The sequence below is a fragment of the Vollenhovia emeryi genome, unplaced genomic scaffold (genome assembly GCF_000949405.1).
Source record: "Vollenhovia emeryi isolate VEMERY1.0 unplaced genomic scaffold, V.emery_V1.0 DF939134.1, whole genome shotgun sequence".
Lineage (NCBI taxonomy): Eukaryota > Metazoa > Arthropoda > Insecta > Hymenoptera > Formicidae > Vollenhovia > Vollenhovia emeryi.
The window spans coordinates 1,454,173-1,477,145 of NW_011967232.1; the positions used below are offsets into that span (position 1 = coordinate 1,454,173).

A 22,973-nucleotide genomic window follows, 5' to 3' on the forward strand; every position below is an offset into this window, starting at 1 on the left:
ATAAATCAGAATAAATTTATTTCATTGTTATAAATATGTATATATGCTCCGAATCGTTGTTCATCATATTCCTGACGTACCGTCAGCAATGATAAGTCAGAATAGGGGAAATATTTTGAAATATATTCCACGTTTTGTGTTAAAATCGGCAAATAGCAATCTGATCCACTGAAAATTTGATTGAGGAAGTGACTATCGTAAATTGTTATACAGCAAAAATCACGTATGTCTTTTTAAATATAATCGTGCAGCGATATAGAAGTTCACTCACAATGAACTATAAAATTGCTGAAACGAATATAGTTCTAATATTTTTTTAAAATCTCAAGATTCCAGAACTGATAATTGACAAAGATTATGGCTAGTTTTTCATTACTACATATAAGTAAAGTTCTTGTAACCATCTGATTTATTTAACGAAAAAAATTATGGTTTGTTTCAAAGAGTCCAGAATGCATTTTGTTGACAATTGCTATAAATCATTTTGGACAATTTAGAAACAACTGAAAACTGAGTGAAGAGTACAATGTATCTTTTCAAAAGTCTCTATATTTCTTATTTCCGGAGCTTAAACTACTTCGTTCTTTATAATTTCCAATTTTTACAATTTGCAATTCGACTAGAACACACCGTTATCTTTACTAACTGAAGAATTTAGTATAAGACAATCCTGTTGCATCGATGATTACTATGAAAAAAATATTTAACACATTTCTCACTTTTACTGCTAATAATAAGATAGGTTCAAAGAATAATTATTCGATTGTATTAAAAATTATTTGCACCGTCGTTATTGAACATGTTTACACAATTCGCCTCAATCACGCAAAATATATCTACTTGGAAAGAGTATTACATGACTCTAATTGCGCTTCAATCGATTGATGGTACCCATCTTCATTCTCGCGATTTGTAATGCTTTATCGCTTGACAATAAGCGATCAGGACTTGGCGAAACTGGAACACGAGCAAACAGAAAGAAAGAGAACAAAAACAAAACAAATACAAAAAGATTCTGGTTAGGGGTCTGTTCTGACGGCAACGGATGATTGTGGGTGTGTAGGCGGTGTTCGCCAGCTGGATCCCAGAGATCACGGAGCTCGCCGCGAATCGCTGCAAGTACGGTGGCCAGTACAGCCGCGAGCGTGGACGCAGGTACCCCAGAAATCCACCTACGTGGAAGCCAGCCATGAAACAACCCCTTTGAAATTAGCCCTCGTGTTGTCCCCATACAGTAGTCATATAGATACGAGAGGTAGCGAAATCGCCCCTGGATAGCGGGTGGTCTCGTCATGCGGCGTCCATCATGATTTTCCCCGTGCTTTCGACGTCATTGTACCATATCATCGCTGCGATTCGCAATTTAGCGAGGCACTTTAATTAGGAGAGAGGATGGGGGCTGGACGATTCGCAGGACAAATCTCTATCACGAACGGTCAACGAGGTTTCCGCGTGCTCTCGCGATTTTGTCGTCGTATTGGCGGGAAAGTTCGGGAAAGCAACGAGAAGAGACGGACGGACGGAGTGAAGCTGCGTAAACACGGTAGCCGTTTAACACGAATCCGTGTGTCTTAATGGCCGCGCTGTCGTTTGTGCGCGTGACCTAGTTCTCCGATTGTAATATTGTTTCTTCTCGCGTGAAGAAAGAGGTAAGGTCGTTACGCGCGTGACTCGATCTTTCCCCGATAAGAGGAACAGTAAACGAAATATTATATCATTTCCTCGGGTTTGTATAATACATTGAAGCAAACGGGACCACTCTCGCTACCTGCGACGAACTTACTCTCCGATTAGTAAATATGTCTCTTTCCCCCTGTCCAATCCTCTCGGCCCATATTATTATCATGGATCCGTGACTGCTAGAGAAATTCCGGATTTCTCGAGCCACATCGTCTCCTCTTTTTAATCACCTCTTGCCTCACCGTTTCTTTAACACGCCCTATTCTCACTGCTTTTCTTACCCACTTTTTACCAGTTAGCAGATATCTTGGTAACACATACTGGTATGCTTGGACTTTTTGTGGAAAGAGAAACACACGAGTTTCTACATACAATATTTATTATACAAACACACACACACACGTTAGTAGATGAGACAAATATATTAATTGTTGCATCTCTCTTTCCTCTTCTCTCTTTCTCTGTTTATATATACATATCGATATACATTGTAATATATATTACCTTATCGCACGGTCACGAAAAGTAGTTCGTTCTCCTCACGTCCTTTTTGTTAATTCGTCAAGTACGTTCCGGGTATCACGGGACAGATTTGAGATTCTCGTGGGTATATATTTACTAAAATAGCTACCTTTACTTTTACATTATGTATCTTTTTCTCCCCCCCACACTGTGGCGCTTAACGATATGTACATATTTTTCGCATTTTCGGGCGCACGGGTTTGCTTTCCGTTGCAACGAGATTAGGTTGGAGTGGTTACCTGAGTATGGAGAGTTGACTTACATCGCGTGCATAATGTATCTCGGTAATCTAGTTACCGTGTAGATTAGCTAGCGAACGCACGTCAACACGGTCGCGCCACTTTATTTATTTTCCCATTACACGTATACTGCATTATGCGAACAATATCGATGCTGAACGTCAAATATAACGTCTGCACGTGTGGGTGATGTTGGTATTATCGACACATAAGAACTAGTCGGTCGTAAGATGTTCCAAGTTACATGTTAACGCGGGCCCCTTGTCTGCCGAACAATTAGTATTAGTATAATGCATCACTAGGAGATGATCGAAATCCATATATATATTTTTCTGTTTTATTTAATATTTTGCAACTAGCAGTTAAATCGCGGAACAAAGGACACCTTGCAACCCATCGTTTAACCCTTTGGCCTACAACCACGAGTGAGACTCGTGGTAAGGAATTTCGGCCATAAACAATAAGCACGAGCCTGACTCGTGGTACTTCGTTCGCGCGATCGACTTCCCTGTTTACTATGGCCCGAGCAATCGGGAGACAGCGTGTAGGCCAAGGGGTTAAACAGCTGTTTTCCCTTTATAAAACGCGGCAAGTATTTTATCGACTTGCGTAGCGACGCAATTATACATATCGCTATTTTTTTTATTTTTATCCAGTAAAGTCTATGTCGTCGTCTTTCAACAAAACATGCTCTTCTGTTAGTTGTACGCAATAACATTTGCTTGACGAACGAGCAAAACATTCGTTTACGCTATCTAGGGCGAGTCGCCCCTCGAGGGATATAACGGGACTGTTTTTATGCAGCGTCACGTATCATTGAATATACGTCACAGATCTTCCAACAGTTTATCATAAATGCCGAATGATTAAAATACATAGAAGCAGCCGTGAAGCAGCGAGTTGCGGTTGATGCTGATACTCCTCGGCATATCCTTAAGATTATATTATTTGATATCTTCGGAACAAATCAGCGCGACGTTATGTCAAGACGAAACAATACTACTCTTTCTATGTGAGCGAAGGAAATTCAATCACGCTCGGCTAAATTCTTTTCCCGAAGAGAGTGCCAGATCATGGATACCTCTCTTTTCTCTCTTTCTCCTTCTATTACTTTTTCTCTCTCTTTCTCTCTCTCTCTCTCTCTCGTTCTTCTTCTCTTTGCCTATCTATCTATTTACCCATCTATATATCTGTCTATTCCACTCTCTCTCTCTTCCACATTGAATTTCTTGGTGGCATGCGATAGTGTTCTGACTAGTCTGTAGACTGTCGAAAGACGATCGACCCCCCCCCACCCCCCAGTACGGAATGGCCTTTAGAGAGGGAGAACTACCCTCTCTCGTTCGATGCGCGAGCGAGGAGAGCGGTCGTCTCCGGTTAAGTCGCGTGATTCCCTCTTGGCTTGACACACACACAAACATACACACGGTATTTGGCATTTAAAATAGCGCAGTAGCAGGTGCAGACGTAGCCACACCCGGCCGCTCTGTTTAGGGGTTTCTATCAGTAGAAATTGTGCACGTCTAATTGCGACACACGACGCTGTATTCACTCGCGGCGCTGAGCGACGTGACCCGGCGAAGATGATTTGTACTACTTGCAACCTAACAATATTACATACAATTAATCGAAACATTCGATCGTACGTCTTCTCGAGAATTGAATTAAAAGAAATCTCACGAAGTCACTTAACGGGAGTTTGAAAAGTTAACAAGCAATGCGTACGATTTTATTACAGCATTTGATTATACCGCTCTACGATGTTGCTATAATAATATAATAATAATAGGATATTAATAGTAATATGGGAAATAGGAAGGAAAATGTTCAACTTTCAATTCCTATCGCTGTAATGTAACTAACTTGGTAACTTTCGATATTTTTAAAGTCGGTTCGACTCGCTCGCAGAAGCGACACAATATATGAGCGATACGACGGCATACATGTGGACTCAATTATGCTACCTTGTCCGAGTTAACGGATTTTATTGTCGCCGGCGCAGTAAAAATATCGAGCGGATGTGCGGCGGAATGGCGCGTCTATGACCTTTTGACCGAGACGCGCGAATGAAAAATTGATCGGATCTACGGTCTCGTCTTCCCCGCCGTTCGCCGCGAAGCGCCAACCCACGATCCCACTGTTGCAGACACACAGGTAGTCTAACTTGGGGCCACATCGGGCATACCTCACATCATTCCATATGACACGCGGGTAACATATTCGCGACATGTGCAGGCGCATACCGAGACAGCGGGGTGGAGGGCTGGAGACACGTACGGGGCGTTGGTGAACGTTCTGCGTGTTGTACACGCATTACAACGTTGATGCGCGGCGATCGACGAAAGGGATATGCGCCCGCCCGGGACGTCATTTCTCGGTCAGCCTCGGTCGCAAATTACCCTTCTGATAACGTGCGTCGCCACAAATCGCGAGATGAGAGTATACACGTACATAAGCTGACACTGGTTCACACCTCAAGGGACACCGCCGCGAGATCGCATCTTTTCGGCGAGAACCGTTCAGCCGTTCTAGTTTGTAAGTTCGCAATGATGACTGTAATTACGCGCTCACAGACTTCGTTGCCGCAGACGCACCGTTTCTCGGCGATTAAATTTCCCTCGGCAGATTGTCGATTGGCGTTTACTTCTAACGACGGCATTGCCGTCTGCTACTTGGCAGTGATGCGAGTTTAAAAGGTAATAAGATGAAAAAAGAAAGATCTGACGCATACGGCGTGACATGTTATATGTAATTTTGAGCAGTCTGTCGACGATGGACGTCGCTCAACTTTCAGTATTCCAGGGTACGCTCGAAAGGGACAGCTTTACATCATATCCGATATTGTTGCGCGAACAGTGAGTGTCGCGTAAGTTCGTTTCGAGAGGAGGAAGAAAGAGATCGACAATTGATTTGTGTGCTGTAGCATAGCTTCATTGATCCATTATTAATCGTGATTACACGGTGTACATATATTTTATTCGAGACTTTGTAAAAAAAATACATACATGTAATAATCTTGCGTTTATTATGTCTTGTGTCGATTGTATCGTGAGTTAGTGTGAATGAGTTTGATGATTAACATTAACCAGACGCTAACACCGCTCGCTAACTAAATTTTTAATAAGAGTTCGACACTTTATTCCGTTGCATTTGTAAGGCGATATATGCAAATTCGGGATATAATTGTATGTACCTATACCAAATTTTGCGGTGGCAGTCTTAAGTTCATTATTTATGACTAAATATAGCGATTGATTTATTTAGGTTGACACAAGACATGACTGAACGATGAAAATAATTCATAATCAAAGCGATTTTGATTTTGAATATCAGTCACAATTTTTTATATCAGATTATTACAATATAAAGATTTTACATAATCGTATAAATGCTTTCGATGTTATTCTATGTAACTAAACATTGTAAAGTATCTGAAAAATGTTTGTAATGCTCCTCTTGGCAATTTCTTAACTTTTCTGTTCAAAGGATTTATTTCAAAAAAATTGATTTTCCTAATACTCACGCGAAATTCTTTATTTATGAGGTTTGTGTTAATATCTACATACTCGTTTATGTCGCAAATAAAGCTCCAAAAGTTTCCTTTTAAGAAAATTGTCATACGAGCTAATTTCTTATCCAAATTATGATATCTGTTTAAGAAAACTTACGAACGAAGGACTTAATCGAATCATACGATAGCGACGCAAAAATGACGTTAGTTTTTCTAATGAGAACAACGAGTGGTTACAACATATTGAGCGCACGAAATTACATTACGGGAGAACGTGGACAGGAACAGATCTATCAGTTAGGTAGTCGCGTCGGCACATGTAGTACTTGTTAGGCTTAGGTGTAGGTGTGTAGGACTTGTAAGTGTAGGTAGTCTTTCTACCCCGCCCTTTTATCTGGAAAACGTGTTTCGTTTCCAACACATCACTAATTTTCGAAGACACAGCGATACAGTACTGATAAACGTGTCTCTATCAGCAGCCGCGCAATCCGCTAATCGAAAACCAAATTTGATTTCGCTCATAAATGCAAATACCCTCGTTCCCTCGTTTTCCCATCGTTTAAGTGAAATAAACGTACTGTATAATGTATAACGATTACTAGCCACCCCGACATCGCGACACAACGTCGGAAAGATTAAAGTCGACCGACCGACCTACCGACCAATCGACCGACCAACCGAACGAAATACATGTAGAAAGAAAAAAAGAAATGCAAAAGCAACCTATTACCAGCCCTATCACACAAGTGTATTGATGCGAGTGTTATGTTCTGTTCTATTACGTGGTGTAGGCCATATTCGCCAGTTGTATCCCTGAGATAATTGACCTGATCGGGACGCGAAACAAGTACGGCGGCACTTTGAAGAACGAGCGAGGTCGCAGGTGAGAGACACAACCAACCAACCAATTAGCTTCCCCGATTTGAGCTCCAGTCCCGACTGCCACCATGCCCACGATATCCTCCCGTACACGAAGAGCTAATGTAATTTCCCCACATACCCCACAGCAACTATCTGTTACGCCTCTGTTACACTCTTTTCGACACACGTACACGGGCGCGCACACACACGACATTCCTGTTTCTTTCCTGGTTTCCCCTGCCCCCCCCCCCTCCGCCCCTCATGGTTCCGCTCCAGTGAATGCAATCTCCTAATAGAAGCACGTATGAGCCTCGATCCTCGTCAAGAAAATCCCGATTCCGATAAATCCCTTTCTTATAAATCTATATATATATATATTTAGAGATCAGTGTGTTAGCATCGCCAAACCGCAGTTCCGTAACCAACTCATCGCACTAGTCAGTCGGCCACGGTGCAGCCGCCACCCGAAAAACATTCCTGAACTCCTGCCTACCTCAATGAAACCTTCCCTTCTCAATAGACCAGCTCGTCTGCCATCACAGACCGACCCACCACACTCAGCAACTGGTGTTAGCTTGTTTGTTCACACCGTTTGCATTTGGGACAAATACAGCTCGTTACGGCTAGATACACGCGTAAAGCGTAGAACGTAGAACGAGACGGAAATTGACGGGGGGAAAAAAGCACGAGCTAAGAGCTCCTTCGCTGAAAAATCTCGGATTATTTATTCCGTTAAAAGTTACTTGTAAATGTCGCATCGAACGTTCTGCAGCTTTCGTTTCGCGAATAAATCGCGCGGATCTTAAGTGGATTTTAACAAGATGCGTCGTGTCTAGATCAACTTGTTTGTTTAGTGCTTCTGCTTAATTAATCAACGTCACAATCATTGCGCCGGCCGTGAACCGTGGGTTCTCGAGGGAATCTAAATTGAGACGACACAGATAACGTAATCTGTTGTAAACGGATGTGACAACATCGCGCTGAGTCGGGCGCAGTTGTGCGTCGCACTAATAAGCCGCGGAAATTCGCATAATGAATCTTGGGTTAATTATACGATACAGTTGAAGCGCCGCGGTCGAACGGTCTTATTATTATCGTTAACCGAACCGCGCGCTTTGATATGTCGAGCTGTATTTCTCTCCGAGTGCAAGGGGTTAACGTCCAGCATGTACCCTGCATTATCCGAACAATTGAATGCATATATTATATATATATATACATACATAAATATAATAACCCAATGTTGTATCACGTCAGTGTAATAATCTTGGTGTTTTAGACAGTATTAATGATCATTTTTGCGTATTCGTAAATTTTAAAGAGGGGAAAATGGAGAAGGATATACTGCTTAAGTGAATATGTGTATATTATTGAGATTGCTGGTCTCAATACGTAGCTCAGGGATTCTGGCTGAGGACATCCTCGATGGGCCGAAATTAACAACTGTTCTAGATCAGGGAGCAACTCGGAGCTTTTTTTTTCGGTTCAACTGTTCATTCACAACTAGCGCAAGTGTGGCTGTGATCTTCCGTGAGAAGGGAGCTACACGACAATAACACGCTGCTGATCGCATCATCATTCGAGCACCTAGTCCAAATGCGTGCGCCTACAACCGATGAACGATATAACGCGTATATCGCACAATAGTAATAACCAGAAGAGCTTTGTCATGTTGATAAATGCCTCGCGGAAATTACCGTTGTCATTTTTAACGACCTTTCACGGCGCGTGTCATCCGCGCTGCACGCCGTTTCTCATCGACGTCCCATTGACACTGGTCATCAGATACTAATGCATCAACTTCACCTAGTGGCGTTGCAAGCGGGCTTAAATTAAACACTTAAAGTACATAGGGGCATGCCCCGATACCGGACCGACACGTTTACGTGAATAATCTTACGTCACAACAAAAGACACGGGAATCTGGCTGTCGTTGTTCGAACGCGCACGGGGACTCAGTTTTCCTCACGCGGGCAGTCGAGATACAACGAGCGCGTCCAGTTTTCGGCAGATCCGCGTTACTCCCGCCTGATCTCCAAACGATTTCGACACACGCAAAACGACTTGCAACAGTTCATATCCATGACACACGCCCACATCTCGACACGCACACGGCGTCGGCCCCCTTACGTACGTTTAGAGCAAAAGTAACTAGTAATCCCGGGTATTATCGGGCTCGCATTGAATCCAGTAGCGCCGGTCGCGCGGCCCACGCGTGAAAAAGACACGCCGCTTTGGTATTGCAAGTGGTAAAACGAGTCCCCGCGCGACACGGGAAGGCTACTGAGTTCATGATGGAGCTGAACGTCAGACATCACCGAGTAGATGACATTAAGCATGGAATATGGTCGAACTCCGCTATCTTTCCTTTGTAAGTCCGCTGATTCTGGGCACCACGTAGTCTCACCTGTCATGTGACACTTAGGAATAGGAATATATATATTCTTACTATCGACATACACACACACACAGCACGTAGAAATTACACACGTAGAAGAGAGTTTTGTTCTTGACATACATGGCGACGACTAACACGTGAATGAGCTTGATACTTGTACGTATTTGATCCAACACTTATCAGCATTGACCCGTGTATGTACATTGTATATATAGTGCTACTAACTTGTCACATAGGTATGTGTATAGTCAATTGGTTAAAATGAATCACTCCAATTCCTAGCGCAATCTTGGTAAGTTCAGCCTACTGACTTATTATTTATTTTCAATGCGCGTTACTCTTTCGAATAGAACGCGCGTTACTCCAGTGCCGAATAATTTTTATTTTATTATTTTTTATTGCTTTATGGTCAAATAAGTTTCTTGAAATGAGCTCGTTTATCAATTTCGCGATGGATCATTATTATAATTTTTGAAGAATAATTTATAAATTTATGTTTTATTTCTTCTTTTCAAGCCATACCGCGTTGATCCATATAAGTAGTCTCAAATAGAGTCATTTTCAACGAAGAGCAAGTCTAATCTTACTGTGGCAGCAGACTAAAATGGCACGAAAAGGAAAAAGAAAAAAAAACTAATTTTCCACCAGCGTCAACGTTCTTCTCTCTCTCTTTCTTTCTCTCTCCCTTCTCGTTGTTTCGCTGCTCTTGCTTATAATCACTTATCTGTTTTCATAAATAAATATATGTCTTCACAAATAATATACGTACACATACATATAAATATATAATTATATATTGAGAGGCATCGCGATAAATTGCATTTGTTTCGAAAAAGCTTATTCAGCGGAAAGGACGTATTAAAGGGTGAATAAATAATGTAACGCGAGAGAGAAGAACTTATTCAATTAGGTCCGTAGTTGACATACATATATTACTTATTGTTAGAGAGTGTATATGGTAGTTGCTTGAGAGAATTTCCCTTTCTCTCCCTATGTAATTCACTAATATTCTCTTTGAGAACGTCATCTAATCTACTCGTTGTGTTGGCAGACATATTGTCGTGTGCGGCCACATCACCTACGAATCGGTCTCGCACTTTCTCAAGGATTTCCTACACGAGGATCGCGAGGACGTCGACGTAGAAGTTGTCTTCTTGCACAGGTATGACCGTTGCGCTTCTGTAAAACTGATTTTTTTTTTGCCATTATCAAGTGCGGCATTTAACCTTTTCGATTACACCACCGGAGCGTGTATCTCGTGGTCGATACCACGAACAGTCTCGAGAGGGTTACCTGGCGCGAATATATTTTATGAAGTTTATATTTCACGTATCAAATCATATCTTAAATCATTAACCAGTATTTTGCGTCGTTAGTTGACGCGCGTGCGAACGGATGTCACTTTACAACGCTCCATGACATACGATAACACAATATACTCTATTCATAGTTTTACAGGAAATAGAAACTTTATGCGTTTTATTCTAATAAAATATACAATCGTTTATTTATACACAATTATTTGTACACCAACAAAACTGTTACTCGTGGTTATCAGAACGACCTGACCCGAGTCTGTCATCTTTAACTTATTTCTTCATCATTTCGCTCATATACCAAGTAACATTTTATTTTCTGTGTTGGCGACTTCGTGGTAAGTATGTCGCCCTTCGAGAGATTTTCCGTCGCCAAGCGACTTAAAGCGATCAGACTCCATTAGCCCCCGCGTTTTATCGACCGTAAAAACTCGGTTATTCTAGCGAGGTTTCGAATTACAAACAAAGATTCTCTATCAAGAGATCGGATTATCCAGTAACGTGAAGGATAACGTGAAAAGGCTGCGTTCCACGGTCGCCGGTGTAGTCTGATCGCTGCAGTCGTAAGGAGTGGTTTGCCTTTTTTCAGGAAAGAGCCGGACCTCGAATTGGAGGGTCTCCTGAAGAGGCATTACACGACCGTGGAGTTTTTTCAGGGCACCATGATGAATGCCGTGGATCTGGAGCGCGTCAAGGTACCCTGAACCCTAGAACAACCACCACACGAAAACCTCCATCAACCAACCAACCAACCAACCCTCCATCAATGCCCTCCACGTGGCCGCTCGTGCTTCTTGTTTCCTTGCAGTTCTTTAGGTTATTACACGGTTATTCGCCTGGGTATAACACGCCGTGATGGTCGATCGATATATATATATACTTATGTATCTCTTATGCATATATATATTATCTATATTTACATACATATATATTTATGTCACACGTCATGCAGTCTCATGTTGATATATATATATAATCGCTATCGTTACTTCTTATAGAATCTCTCGTATCAGGTGATTCGTGCGTACGCATACGCCCGCGGATCACACCGAATGCTCGCTACGTTCTTTAGATTTATTCTCTTTCTCTTTCGATTTTCGCTCTCTTTCTCTCTCTCTCTCTCTTCTTTTTTTCATGAACTATCAAAACGTCCGGTGCGGCATGATTTGGAAACGCCGACGGTCCGCGTCGTCGGCGCTCGTTTTCCGGCGCGGTTTTCCGCGCGAGATTTGGACGATTGTTCAAGTTTGCTGTACTGAAGTTCGCAATACGCTCGCATAATATGACGCTTTCATATCTTGTGAATGCAAAAACGACGCGGCACCGGACGGCGAAAGATATACATACGTACATATCTATATATACGTACATATATATATATTTACGTAGAAAGCAACCGCCTGCGACTGCATGGTATGCTGTATTGAGCTATGGAGCCGACTCAGCTGCAGTAGAGACTTTACTTAGATATTATTATACATATAACGTACTCGTGCCCTTTGAGAGGATGAGCCCGTACAATTTGATGAATTTACTGTGCATTCGGCTCGATTAGAACGAGAATCATTGAAACGAATCGTAGACACCGAAATATGTATATGGCTTACCCTCAAAAGTCGCGAGCACGCACGACGAATTTGTATTACTCATTCACGTTCTAATGAAACCTTCGCCGACTCCTCTGTCGGCCTACTGCTCGATGATATTCTCGCAAAAAAGGACGCGACCGTCGTCAGCTGAGGTGAACGTTATTTATAAAAGGAATCATATCATTTTGTCGGATCCGTTCAGGAAACCGCCTGATCTCGAACTGGAAGGACTGTTCAAGCGGCACTTCACCACCGTGGAGTTCTTTCAGGGGACCATCATGAACCCGATTGACCTACAGCGGGTTAAGGTGAGTTTGTTACCACGATCGAACAATCTGCGTCCTTGATACAAGAGATATGAGCATTAAACCCCCATATATTATATATAATAACTTTATAAACAGTTCTATCCTGTTACATATGACGGCCCCCACTCTTTACTCTTACTATTTCTACTTTCCTTCTTTATGTTTGACGTCCTGTGATCAGCTCGTCATATCTAGGCGCGCACGGTACCAGCGCTTTATTGCCACGTAATTAACACTTGGCACTCTTGTTTCAATCAATTCAGAATGTTCTAAATGCCATTGTATTAATCTAGGTTAATCGTTCTTTGTTCTATTACTATTTTACGAGAGAGTTTCTTCGAGCTTGGCGTGTAATGCGTATATTCTAATTGGGAAAACTGTTTAGTCGAAATTCTGAGTACTTCTATTGGCACAAATATTTAAACGTGTGTCGTCTCCGTTTCACATGTATGTCTAAATTCGTAAAAGCTTTAAACGACATTTGTAGACCGTGATATAGACTGCAATTCGTCGTTCGCGTGGTCTGTTGGAAAAATCGATGGCGTGAAAGTAGCGATGTTACAGCTGCTACCGTGGGCGATCGGTAGACGTTCGGGAAATGACGTTGTGCAGATAACAAACGCTATTGTTCCAGGATGTTTGTTGCCTGTATGTTTCCCTTTATGCTCGTACACATTGACGATGTTACACCACGATATCCCACCGGCGCGTCTTCGTATACTGCCGTCCGCTTTCGTGTCTCGTCAATTTGCGACAGCTGGTCTCGGATTCGATCAATTATCTGCGAGATTTTATATAAAACAATCGGACGCGGACCTGAGAGCGCCCACGATCAAAAAAACCCGATATTCGGCTCCATGTATTCGCCTCAATAACGTCGTCCCGGTCTAATAATCTATCTGTCTATCAATCTATCCATCTTTTTCCGTCTATCTCATCCCCTTTCTCTATCAATACATACCCGGCAGCAAATCCGAGAGGAAAGCAACGTCAATTTCTCCCGCACATAGACACGTATACACACGGAGACACACTTTTATGCATACCCACGTGAGAAAAGTCCCTTTAAGGTTGTATTGCATCCACTGGATAGACCCATGCCTGCTGTCGACCCGAGTGGGTAAGTGCCCGTGTATTTCTCGCGGAGAGACTGGTTTACCAGCCGATTACTTTCCAGACGGTAGTTTCTGTTAGAGACTTAGTATCTGGTGGAATAGTCGATCGTGGTATCTGTTAAGTGTATCGATCCTGCACTGACGAAGACGGGACGGTACGTTCTCTGTTTGTGTAGTTTCTTTTTACACAACCGAGGTTAATGCCAACATCTTGTTAGCCGATAGATTTAGCATGTAGATAGAGGCGCTTCTCCATTATTCAGATGTATAGAACCTAGACGAACCGACTGACCTCCCCCCCCCCCCCCCTCTATGATCGATGATGTTTGCATATCCAAGGAATGTGCCATAGAGGCTCGCTTTCATATTTTTGATCATTGTTCGAATCGTGCGGCTGCGTCGAAGGTGCGCACGAAGAAGATTTCAGAAACATCTTAACGTTTAGCTGCTTTTGCAAATTTCACTGTTGCAAATTGTACTGTAACAAATTTCTCCACTGTCAAAGATATTCTTGATTCTATGTTTCAATTGGAGTGCATCTTACACGTAATTAAAAAATTGTAAACTCTCAGATACAATTCGTCACGCGTAAACAGTTATTGACAGTGGTAAGTCGTGAGATTAAATCTTGAAACAGTATCAGACACGTTACTTGCATAACAATTGCTAATTGAATCAAGTGGACGAAGCAAATAAATTCAGACTTGATGCTAAATTTTCGTCAATTCAATTAACTTTGACTTCTCTTATCAATTTTGTGAAGCGATCAATCCTACTGGCCGTGCGAATCTTCGATATCAAGTAGCCATTGTTGTCTTATTGAATGCTTTTATATAACTTTTATATTGTAGATACGTATTCCCTTTTATATCGAAGAGTTTTCCATCTCATATGTTGTATTTTCAACGATGCTCTCTGTGTCCGTAATATAAAGTTTCTTCTAATTTGGAAAAGAAATGTCTATACAAATATGAGAAGAAGTCGCTATTCTTCAAATAATACAATCGTAGATCGACAATCCGTAGATTTAGCAGCTTACACATAACTTGCTGATTTCGACGATCGCGACGCGTTCCAAGCAGTCGCTTTTCTCTTTGCTGTTAAGTGAACGCAATTTTATTGATTATAACAATTTTATTGATTAATCGATAGTTTTATCTTTTCCGCTCCATTCTCTTAAATTGTGTAATAAGTAATTTTGGCATTCTTTACTTAACAAAACGATAAAATTTTTATATCGTTACAACTTTATAGAACAATGTGTACTTTAATCTATAATCTGCCATTTTTTGAATAGTTTTGTAATTCAATTCCCTCAAAATCTGTTTGAAGTGATTGTTGCGGGCTTCTAGAGAATCAAATTTTGAGTTAAGCACTTTGTTAAAATTAAGCGTTAATTCCGCTGAAGCTCGTAATACACGATATTCTTCTAATTCCACCATACGCTGAATATCGTTTTCTTTAGATGAAAGCCAGCCTTTGAAATCATATTTCGTGGTTTATTTCGATTGCTCCAGAATGTTTTACATTCAACATTATTGGTAATAAATCCATTCTTCATCACACGTTACCATTTATTTTAAAAATAAGTTGTTTGCAGTGCGCTTAAACAGTACATTCATGTTAATGCAGTCCATTATATTTCTATAAAATATACAACAATAAAATGTCGAGTCGGTTTACACAAATGTTTCTGCAAACGGATGAAACGATTTCATTTAATATCTTCACTATCTCTACTATTTATCAAGTTGTTACGCATTATTTCGGATTAAATTTGATTTGATTGGCATTCAGTGTCATCGGTTTTTCAAGGTATTTATCATTTTCAAGTTTCGTATCACCAGCACCGAATTTTGTAAATCACATTTGACACATACGATCACGTTTTCTTTCTACAAAGCATAAATCCTTTTCAGATTTTGCGTTGTAGTTTTTCCTTCACGGAAATAAAAAACATCAGCTACAGAAAATATCTTATTTTACCTGCATCTTAAGCCAACGGCACGGAATACTATTTTTCCTACTGGATTGCTTACGAGAGCCAATCAGAATTCAGCCTTAAGTCACTTGATCTAAAATTCTGCATCCTGATTGGCTCTCGTAAGCAATCCAGTAGGAAAATATAGTATCGTATGCCGTTGGCTATTAACATAAAATCCAAGCACTTTTGATAAATGTTTCTTTGAAAATATGTACCGCGATACTTGCAAGAGTATTGTCCACTAAGAGAATGGACATATTAATAGCAAACGAGTAATTATATTGTCTACTGGAAATTCCGAAATTACTTATTACACTGGTTTCGAGTTACATACTCGCGGAGCAATTTCCATTCTATTTTGCTATCGCTTTGAGACCAACGTCCTGCCCAATATACATTCTTCCCAGTCTATTAATCGATTACAGAACGAAGCAACGGATGACACAAAACGGATAATCTCAATGCTTTTTAGGTACACGAGGCGGACGCGTGCTTGGTGCTGGCGAACAAGTACTGCCAGGACCCGGACGCGGAAGACGCGGCGAACATCATGCGCGTCATCTCCATCAAGAACTACTCGGATGACATTCGCGTTATCATACAATTAATGCAGTATCACAACAAGGTAACCATTGTCGAGCGATCGAAGCTCGGCGATAAATCTAACTCGAAACGAAATACGATTTATTTAAAACGACGATACAAGATGACGTTAAATTTTCCCAAACTCGATTGAAACGTGCGATGTAGTCTGCCACATGCGGCAAGAATCGGATTTTCTTTTCGTTGCAATTATATGTCTTTATTAAGGATTATCTCTTATCCCGTTGACCGTATCGTGTTCCAGGCCTACTTACTAAACATTCCATCGTGGGACTGGAAGCAGGGTGACGACGTTATATGCCTGGCGGAGTTGAAACTAGGTTTCATCGCGCAGTCCTGCCTCGCGCCTGGATTCAGCACAATGATGGCCAATCTCTTCGCGATGCGTTCCTTTAAGACGGTCAGTAAAACGTCGTTCTCCGGCAGTAAACCTGCCGTCAAGTCTATGCATGTGTGAACGCCATTCTTATAGGTCCTTTTGTTACGATCGGACTGTTCACAGTGATCGCGTGCGTAAAGAAAAAGCTCTTTCCTTTTCGCGAAATCGGTGATCAATCCCGCGATCACTCGCGTTTGCGCGCACAAACTCATCATTGAAAAGTTAATTATTCCCGATGACTCCTACCCGATCGTGGTTCGCAAATCGTTAACTCATTTGCGCGCTGTCGCGCCGTCACGCGAGTCGCGGAAGCGACTTGAGATCCGCGTCACGTCACGTCGCGTCGCGCCGCGTCACAACCGGAAGTTAGTCGGGCACGAGCACCTCACTGTGGACATACGCGCACAATCCGTACATGCATAGGAGCGTGTGTGATTTAGAAATGGTTGGTTGATTGGTACCAGTCGCCCGATATGCAGGCTTGGCAGAATGACTACCTGCGTGGAACCGGAATGGAGATGTACACCGAGACACTGAGCCCTACCTTCATTGGAATGCCCTTTGCGAAAGCCACTGAGTAAGTCGGTCCACGGACCAACCCAGCATCCAGCAGACACGCGCATTACGTCTGATTCAAGAGACGGGACCACGTTGAATCGGGAGCGATCTTTCGTCCGATCGCCATCGCTGATTGCCCACCGTGTTTGATCTCGCGTCTACGCTGTATCCGCTACCCCCCTGTGCTCCCTCGCTTCATCATAGTGATGTCCGTTTCTTTCTCGTTGCGCGGCCGCGAGATAAGCCGCCACGGGAAACGTACGGAACCGTCGATACAAACGCTAATTCCGTATCAGTAATGGTGTTGTGGCGCGCGTGTGATTATTTTTAATTCATGCTTCTTCAGCCAGTGACGCAGCAAACACGTGGCGTAGCGATCGATTTTGTCGTCTAACGGGGAAAAGCAGGGGACCTGATCTCTCGCTATTTTTATGGACTTTTTGCGTTGCACGTTGCGCTTTTATGCCGCAGAGGGACTCAAAATTAGAAACTTAGATAAGATAGTTTCGCAAACTGAATCCTCTTATCATCTTATATTGGATTTTGTTGCTTCGTCTCTCCGGTCATGATTAAGTAATTAAAGGAAAGATATTTTTGCCCGATTATCGTAGTGACATCGAAGCGGTAATATCTCTCCTCGCAGTCACATGAGTCGAAGAAATAGCGACAAATTTATAGGACGGTTCGAATTTTTATCAGAATAAATTTTACAGACTGAAATACAGTGTATTGACACAATAAACAACTTTCTGATCATTTATATATAAACATATAATATTTCCAGAAATGATATTGTACATAAAATTTATTCTCTGCTACCGATCTCAACGTAAATGCCAGTTGAAGTTGTCAAATAAAATCTATAGCAAAATTGTTGGAGAGAGGGAAACAAGTTATTTTAAAAACCGCAATTACAGAGTAAATAAACGTGAAACTTGTGAGCTTCAATTACTAATTGTAAGTTGAAATAATTCCACTTATTCTTGACGTAAGTTCCTCTGCGGTCGTGTAAAAAGTTCATGGAAAATGGATGGCTCTTCTACTCGTTGCTGCGAGATACGAACGAAACTCTTCCGGGTTTCACCGCGCATAGCTCATCCAGATGGAATCTCGAGGGATACTCGAGCGAAGAATTCCTTTGAGTAGTGAGACTTGCTTGCGAAAATCGCCGCCGTCCATATTTCGCAGGTCCGTTTCGCGATCATGTTAATACGACGACAAAGTCGGCTCGGGGAAGGTCCGTGGTCTCTTGAATCGGAAGGAAAAAAAAAACGAAAGGGATGAAGCTTCGCCTCGCCTATGTCTCTCACTACGCTCCACTCCGCTATAAACGTAAACGTATATATATACATATATACGTAAATACACACATATACAACGGAGCGCGCGAGCCTCCGCGCATATATATAGACATATGTGTGTATATTACAACATGATACATGAACGTGTCTACTATATTGTACAAAACCATATCTGTGCTACACCTAATCGATGTAAACCACCCCTTCATCGCTTCAGTAACGTACCTGTTATTTTCACCCCTCTCTGCAATTGATATATACATGTAACTTTGAAGAACTTGTAAACAATAACATTAATTAACGGAGGAAGCAAACGGAAGAAGGAACGACTGGCGACGACACGGTCTCGACCTCGTACGTTACAGAGGCAGTGTGGAATCGTAGAGCATACGAAGCCTTTGAACCGATTCTTGATATAGAGTTTCTAAAACCAGATCAGGCTGGAGACTTTGTCGTAAAACTACTATAGCGGCGGGCGGGTAAATATAGCGGTCGAATCCTCTATCTCGTCAGCGGTGGAGTTGCTAGATTCATAAAGCAATCCTTTGATCCAAGTTTTGGTGCCGGTGCTGCAACAACGTGTTTACCGTTTGCGCTGGTTGCCCAAGGAAGACATTTCCCACGCACGAGCGTATAATCCCGGATTTTCGGTTGCGCATAGCTATTTCGGAAAGATAAAGAGATGAAAGTGTGAAATCTCCCTTGGAAAATGCTTTTCGAGAAGTCAAATGGAAGAGTCAAATAGAAGACAAATATTTTTCAAAAGCTATCAGTTTCTTCGACAAAAGCGCTCGCCGTGTCACTCGTTTTTGCAAAACTACCGGCAGATTGGTTTCGGAAGAATAAACACCGCAGTAAAAATATTGTACCACGAATCTAGAACTCTGAAAACCACCATCGTCTCCTCCTACCACGACAGAAAAATGTTAGCTCGAGAAGTAGATCGAGAAGATGTGTCCTCGTCGTCGTTCGTATCAATGAAAGAGCACTCTTTGCGGACTTTAGACTCGTACTATGTACGCTATACCAAGAGATCAACGTAATTGGCGACGTGCAAGCGTAGCCAGTGGAAGGAAACCGTGAGAAACGGTCAGGTCTCGATCAATCGACGAATTGCCGAGATTGATAGGTGGGGTGGGACAGAGAATTTGGAAGAGATGAAGCGCTCCACGCGCTCCCGAGTATGCATATACGTGTCTGAGTGAGTGTGAGTGTGTGCGCGTGCTCGCCCCCGGAATTACGGCCTCTGGAATTTGATCGTTAACGGCGCTCGTTCGTCCCGGTGACGGTGATAATAACTCTCACCCCGGTCGGTCGCCATAATTGCGAAATGCATCATCGTGCACGGTCGCCGTGCGTCGACGCGACCGCGGATCGCGTCGCCTCGGGATCGGCATCCCGAGCGTGTCCTGGCCTACATTCTGGTCTAGGTCGCAAACGGGCTCCTCCGGCAACACAAACGTATAAAAGAGAATCATTACGTCGTAAAAACGCCCGGAGAGACGTCCCTGTCGGTTAGACGCGGATGTCTTTTACACCTTCGTGCTGTCGGGAGAGCAAGACTTAGGGGTTGTCTCCAAACCCCTGCCGGAGAACCGGACCGTAACCAGACCTTTCTTTACAGAGCTCGCAGAGTTCAAGGAGTAAGATTTAGACGCTGCCGCTCCCCGTAGGTACCTAAATTCTTTCAGACAGACGCGTCGATCGGACGACTCGCGGTCCCATCGGTTTGCGAAACGATATACGAAATGTATAGCCATTCCAGTTCTCTCCCTCCGGGGAAGGGCGGCAGCTCGCACGCGTAGCTGATGCCCTTCCGCCGCGCGTCCGCACGCGACGTGGATCATGAAAGTTTGATGACGTGGGGCCTGGTTGGTTGGTGTTTCAGTCGCCGGACACACAGGCGTGGCAGAATGATTACCTGCAGGGCACGGGCTGCGAGATGTACACGGAAACCCTCTCCCCGTCCTTTACCGGGATGACATTTCCCCAAGCCAGCGAGTAAGTCCTCGCTGCTAACGGCTGTCACACACGTAAACGTGCCGTGAACAGATACACGCGACACAACACGTATACAGAATTGACAATCATACGGACCGCCATGCAACATTCATATACGAAAAGAAAGAAGAGAAAGTGCAAATATACAAAGATGTTCCGTACACTCGGTTTTACGAATTTCTTTCTTTTCTATCTCTTTCTCTTTCTCTTTCTCTCTCTCTCTCTTTCTCTATTTATCTCTTTGTCTTATCTCTATTTATCTCTCGTCTCACGAATAAACACGCTGAACTGCCCCAATACCGAGACGTACATATATTGCCACATATATATTTATACTTCAGAACATTTATATACATATATAATATATATATTTATATATATCGCCCCTCACCTCGGTCTCTTAGCCTTTGAACGATTTTCTTTACTAGACTTTACTATATTCGTCTTTTTGTCTACATCCTTTTGTTTGGATTTTGCGTAGAGTAGTCCTGTTTTGAGCTGTACGAATCTATTCTCTCCCTTGTTTCCCCCTTTCTTTTTCGTCTTTTTGCCTCTGTTCGGCCGTGCCCCTCCCATTCTTCCGATCGGTTTTGATTTTCGTTTTCGAGCTGCTCGAAATTCTGCACAGATCTTTGTGAATTGCGTAGAAATGAAGAGTAGAGAGACGTACCAGGGACGAATGCGGATTTCGCTTGCCAGGTGATTGCCGGGGCCGGTCGTGCTCGGTCTAATTGGAATGCCTGATTGGCAACAGGGGAGTATCGGCACTATTTCCCGTGCGGAAACGAAAGTGTCTCAAACCCACACTCGAATTCGGAAATTCCTGGAAGCACCGGCGCGCGTACGAACGGTCGCGATTCTAAAAATGTCCCTGTCGCGTATAGCGTTCGCGTCGAGACCGCCAGAGACGCAATGGAATTCTTGTATGTTCCAACACTTTTGCGAGAAACAATTAATATCGGGATTGAAGGTTGGGTATTGCTCAATCCTTTTGATATTTTCATTCGTTTACGTAAAATGCACAATTTCTTTTCTTGCGTCTTCTAAAGAATCTCTCTTTATTGTCTTTTGCATTGAATTAGTTGTCTGTTTGAAGATTATTCCATCATTGCGTAGAGGCCATTGCAGAGATTATTAAAGTCTAAGACCAAGTACATGGAATGTTCATTTTCGTGACATTTAATGTCACGAAAATTACTTGAATGGCGGCCTTGAATGTTCTTAATCTTAGATCGGCGAGCTTAAGTATCGTGTCGCGTGCATAACGTGACCAGCGGCCATTTCTAATAAATCTTAACTAGCTGCAAGAATCGCTCGCAAGATCCGCATTCGTCCCGGTAAATCGTGCATCCCGCTTCGGCAATATCACAGTTTTTTTTTTTGCGGCGCAACGTGAGACGAAATGAGAAAGAAGCGCGCGCGTACCGTGACCTCCTTCCGAAATGGCGAAACGGCGTAATTCTGTTTTTACTGGGGAAAAAGGGAACCCTCGGCGGAGAAATCGTTTTCTTTTTGGATTTTATACGAACACTTTTGGACATAACGTAACGGGAGCGAGATTTTTGTCCTTTTTTTTGTCGGTAATGTCCGTATCCTTGTCATGGTGTGTGTTCTTAGATGTAGCGTTCTAATCTTATCTTAACAAAAGCGCGTTCTTTGTACACGCATGCCTGCTGCTCTTTACCATGTAAAAATATGTGGAACTTATTCTCGTAACACATTGACACAAGTTATTGGAGAAGTGTACAGATATCGATCGTGGCTGCCGATTAGACATAAATATGTATTAGTACACACTGTTCGTTAACAGACTTTAATCGAGCTCGCAGTTCTGTTTTCGCGAAAATTCTCGGGGTAACTTACGGGAGATACCGTTCCTCCTACAAACACTAATTCTATATTCCGCAGATATCGGTTTGCTGGATACTCTTTGACACGCACACATACACACGCATATATACAGTAAAAGTCAACTAAAGTGTTATATTTATATAGCCACTTGCAATTAGTCACTCGGAATTAGTAAAATGGTGATCATATAATAATCACGGTACAAATGGTGCACGTAAGACGTGTTATCCGTACTTTGCATAAAAGGTAGTTTATATTTTTTTTTTCGCAGGCTTACTCAGCTTTTATTCAACAAAAGCGAAAATCATGATGAAATACGTACATTAAGTATCGAATCAGCGTAGAAAATATGTCAAAAATGTATCTTGTAATTCTTACATTATTTTATTTTCTCGTTGCAAGTCACTATATATGAAAACAAATTCAAAGAATTATTTGTCTTTACGAAAACCAGTACGTGTTCTTTTTGTATCGTTATGCGTACTCTTATGGTGGAAATAAGATATACTATAACAATAAAAACAATATATAGCATGGTAAGAATATGTAATATATTGCCCTGCATCAAATTAAATGAGTTTAAATTAACTGAATTAAATAAATATTATATATGTCGCGTGGTAATACATATCGATAAATAGATAAAATAAATGGTCAAAAGCATGAAATTCCTGAGGATGAAATAAACGCGTCGTTTACTACCCTTTCTCAGCCGTCTGAATTGCACCGTATCTGCCTACTAAGATTGCATCACTGA

General features: G+C 42.2%; 1 protein-coding gene across 46 annotated transcripts in view; it reads left to right on the forward strand.

The window, feature by feature from the left end:
• Positions 1–22,973, forward strand: part of LOC105567794 (calcium-activated potassium channel slowpoke) — a 101,015-nt gene that overhangs the window by 55,043 nt on the left and 22,999 nt on the right. For 17 of the 46 annotated variants that reach the window (XM_012022951.1, XM_012022947.1, XM_012022950.1 and 14 more), the window contains exons 6-11: positions 6,744–6,835; positions 10,263–10,373; positions 12,319–12,424; positions 15,996–16,148; positions 16,371–16,526; positions 16,946–17,082. In XM_012022951.1, the coding sequence (XP_011878341.1) occupies positions 6,744–6,835; positions 10,263–10,373; positions 12,319–12,424; positions 15,996–16,148; positions 16,371–16,526; positions 16,946–17,082 (755 nt within the window). Of the gene's footprint in view, positions 1–6,743; positions 6,836–10,262; positions 10,374–11,116; positions 11,223–12,318; positions 12,425–15,995; positions 16,149–16,370; positions 16,527–16,945; positions 17,083–20,252; positions 20,366–22,973 lie in introns of all 46 variants that reach the window. The other 29 variants (XM_012022944.1, XM_012022968.1, XM_012022976.1 and 26 more) reach the window with 9 other exon arrangements.